General features: G+C 38.7%; 1 protein-coding gene across 2 annotated transcripts in view; it reads right to left on the minus strand.

The window, feature by feature from the left end:
* The window catches only part of CRYGA (crystallin, gamma A), a 6,278-nt gene extending 5,684 nt beyond the window's left edge, over window positions 1–594 (minus strand). Inside the window, exons 1-2 of one of the 2 annotated variants that reach the window (XM_012661218.1) lie at window positions 577–594; window positions 232–474 (exon numbers count right to left, since the gene is read on the minus strand). In XM_012661218.1, coding sequence (XP_012516672.1) covers window positions 232–474; window positions 577–585 — 252 coding nt within the window. In that variant the 5' untranslated portion in view covers window positions 586–594. Of the gene's footprint in view, window positions 1–231; window positions 510–576 lie in introns of both variants that reach the window. The other variant, XM_012661219.1, reaches the window with a different exon arrangement.
* Between the last annotated feature and the right edge of the window lie 2,884 nt (window positions 595–3,478).

Consider the following 3,478-nt stretch of genomic DNA (forward strand, 5'->3'; position numbering starts at 1 on the left):
ATGTTTCCAAGTTTAAAGACTATGTTGTTGTGATTTCTTGTGCCCTAAAACAATGTTGTTGTCCTTAAGTAAGAGATTACTGTCGCATTGTTTTTAATGCCAGAGAGTCAGGCCTTGCTGTCTTTACTGCAAACACTAGATCCGAGTTGGAACAAACTGACTTTTAAAAACAGGATTTGATGGCCACGGATCACTGATGCTTTCACATCAGTCGGCTTGAAGAAGACTCACATAAGGAATTCTGTGGCAGGAGCGGATGGAGTCGCTGAGGCCCATCCACTGCTGGTAGTCGGGGTAGTTGCCGCGCCGCAAGAGGTACTGGTGGCCCTGGTAGTTGGAGCGCTCATAGAGCATCCAGGAGCCACTGTCCACCCGGATGGAGTTGCAGCGGCTGAAGTAGGCCTGTAGGTTGGGGCAGTCGCTGATGCATTCGTAGCAGCGGCCCTGGAAGCCCCGTTCCTCGTAGAAGGTGATCTGCAGTGGAAAACAAGGTGACAGTAGACAGTCAGCTGGATGGTACATCCCCACGCACCACAGACACCTGATAGACATGGTTCGGCCCCTCAATGGGCTCACCTTCCCCATGGCTGTTGACAGCGGATGATCAGCGTTCTAGTACGATGGGGACAAAGCGGCAGCTGGTATATATAGCAGGATGGCTGCTGTGTTGGCAAGAACAACACAAAAGGGACCTGGGGGTAGTGCGAAAGGGGATTTCTATGTTCTTTTTTTTTCATCTGGGATCATGGGGCAGGGGGCTCTCTCTCTGGCATTTTCGAGTTGTCCTCACTAGCTCCAGTGAAAGGTATTAAAGTCAGCAGAGCCATTATGACCTTGGAGACAAAGGGCGTACTTCTCATCCTATGCAGCTCGCTGGAAATACATTACATGCCCAGCATTCTGCAATGTTTGCCCATGGAAACTGCTGAGATGGAAGTTGGCGGTTCCATCTAAGGTAACTCACGAGAAGGATATGGGTTCCAGAAGGACTTGAAGTGTGAAGGAGTAACAAAAAAGTCCCAAATAAAAAATCCTCTGATTAAAAGACAATTACATTTCTTAAATTAAATTACTTCATCAGCGTTATATGGTTTTGATAAAAAATAGTTTGCATATGTTTATGTAGAAAAAAAAAAGATTAGAACTGTGTATGCACCAATATGTCAGTCATGGTTATCAATGAATGGCAAGATTATAGATCTTAGTTTTACATTTTTATCTCTTCTTTTTGATGCTTTCTCGTTCCTTAATTTTCTATTATAGATATACACATTACAATTTCATGAGATGAAAAGAATAAAAGCAATTCTTAAATATAGAACTTTGAGTTGCTGGTGAAAAGCAGTAAATTTGGAAAATAGGTATATTTTGTCTTGAGATTAAAGACTTCTTGAGCTAAAAATAAAGAGAGCTCCTGAGAGTCTATGACAGGATCAAAGAGCAGGGAAATACACAGGATCCTTCCGCTTCCCTACCCCCGCTACCGGTCTTCTAACATTGCTTTTTGTTTTTAAAGTTAGCATCATGCTTTGCCTGTGTTTTCTCTTCCAATAGTGTCACTGTTGCATTGAACCCAGGTGACTGCCTGAAGAGCTTTCTCCATTGCTGCCGACCTACTGATTTAGAAGGACTCCTCAGATGTTCAGGGGCAGAGGATGTCTCCAAACCTCAGACTGTCTTTTGTCATCCCACATGTACGTAGGAAGATGAAATCAAGTGCTTTAGATCTGTGAAGGGACTCTAAAAGGGTCTGATCACAGCTAGCAATATGTTCACAATGTCAGCTGTGAAAATCCTCACGCAGCAAGTAAATCAAATGTGCAGAAGGTAAAAGGAGAGACAGTAATAGCCACAAAGAAAAAATATTCTCTTATAACTAGCAGAGCTAGACAGAAGAAAACTGGGCAAAGTCCTATGAAGCAAGACACCTGGCAGTATATGCAGGGACCACAGGTCACTGATCCCCTCTTCTGCCTCCCTCCTACTGCTGCAGGCCTAGTGGTAAATCTTAGTTACAACCATAATCAAATGTAGTGTGGAAAAGTTTGCATCGGTCTCGCCAGCCATACCCCATAATGAGAATACTCCACCAATTTCAGCAGAAGTCTACAAATCCTACCATGTTTTTGTACATACTGATGAAAACTGTTCTACAAACAGATGGCACACCAAAACCTTAAGGAAAGTATAATCTGTACTGACATTCATTTGATCAAATTGTTATTACATACGTTGACAGGCTAAGTCATGTGCCTAATCAGCATTTTGGAAAGGTACCGAAAGACTAGAACATTTTCTTTTCCTAGTGTTCATTATATTCTACTGAAAGAAAGCCTACACCCATTTTTCTTTTAATGCTTTATTGAAATGATTTAAAATTTTTTTCATATGAGAACATAGTAAAGGTAATCAATGACAGATTCATTTTATTTCAGATTAACTCTTTGGAAAACTGCCTCCTACTTCATCCCTGTGCAATATTCAGTGCTACACATTTGTAAAATGTGCTACAAAGCCAACCTGTTTTGACACAGAAATACTGTATGCTCTCTGAATTCTCCAACAGTCTTCCAGTCACAATGAAGTAGTATAGGATCTTTTTTTTTTCTAACCAAAATGTAGCTGTGCAATATGCTTCTAAGAGAAGAAATCTCAACATCAAAAATAACACTTCAGTGCAGTTTGCATCAAAAGCTAATTGTAAAGAAAAACGTGCTGGCAAGAGCTGCAGTTTTAAGATGACGTTTCTCGTCTGCTCCCAGAGACTCTATTATGAAGTTCCATGGTACAATTCCAAGTTTCTAAGTGACCTACAAAATAAAAGATGATTTTAGTATCAAACACATCAATTTAACATGGACACAGAATTAGCTTTCTATCTGTAGGAAGGGAAGGTCAAATATCAGATACTAATTTACTGACAAAAATGGACTAGATAAATGCAGGTACAAAAGAATTTCCATGGAACTCTTGTGATAGATTTGGAAATTGAGTTATATTTCTCAACTACATGCAATATTTGATCCCACACTGGCTTCTGTACAGAAGGAAAAAAATGCTTAAAAAGAATTGACAAAATTCGTATACAGACAGTAGATTAAAGTACTAATGTTAGATATTCTGAAGTTGATAACTGTACTGTGGTTATTTAGGAGAACGAATTTGTTTTTTAAAAATACACACTGAATCTTTAATAATTAAAAATCAAAAATTAGAAAAGAAATACACACTGAAGTATATAGGGGTAAAGTGATAGAGTATATATAACTTCTATTGGCTCACAAAAAAATTATATATTCTGAAGTTGATAACTGTACTGTGGTTATTTAGGAGAACGAATTTGTTTTTTAAAAATACACACTGAATCTATAATAATTAAAAATCAAAAATTAGAAAAGAAATACACACTGAAGTATATAGGGCTAAAGTGATAGAGTATATATAACTTCTAATGGCTCAGAAAAAAATTATATATTTT

The sequence above is a fragment of the Propithecus coquereli genome, unplaced genomic scaffold (assembly GCF_000956105.1).
Source record: "Propithecus coquereli isolate 6110/MARCELLA unplaced genomic scaffold, Pcoq_1.0 Scaffold70, whole genome shotgun sequence".
NCBI classification, from domain to species: Eukaryota; Metazoa; Chordata; class Mammalia; order Primates; family Indriidae; genus Propithecus; species Propithecus coquereli.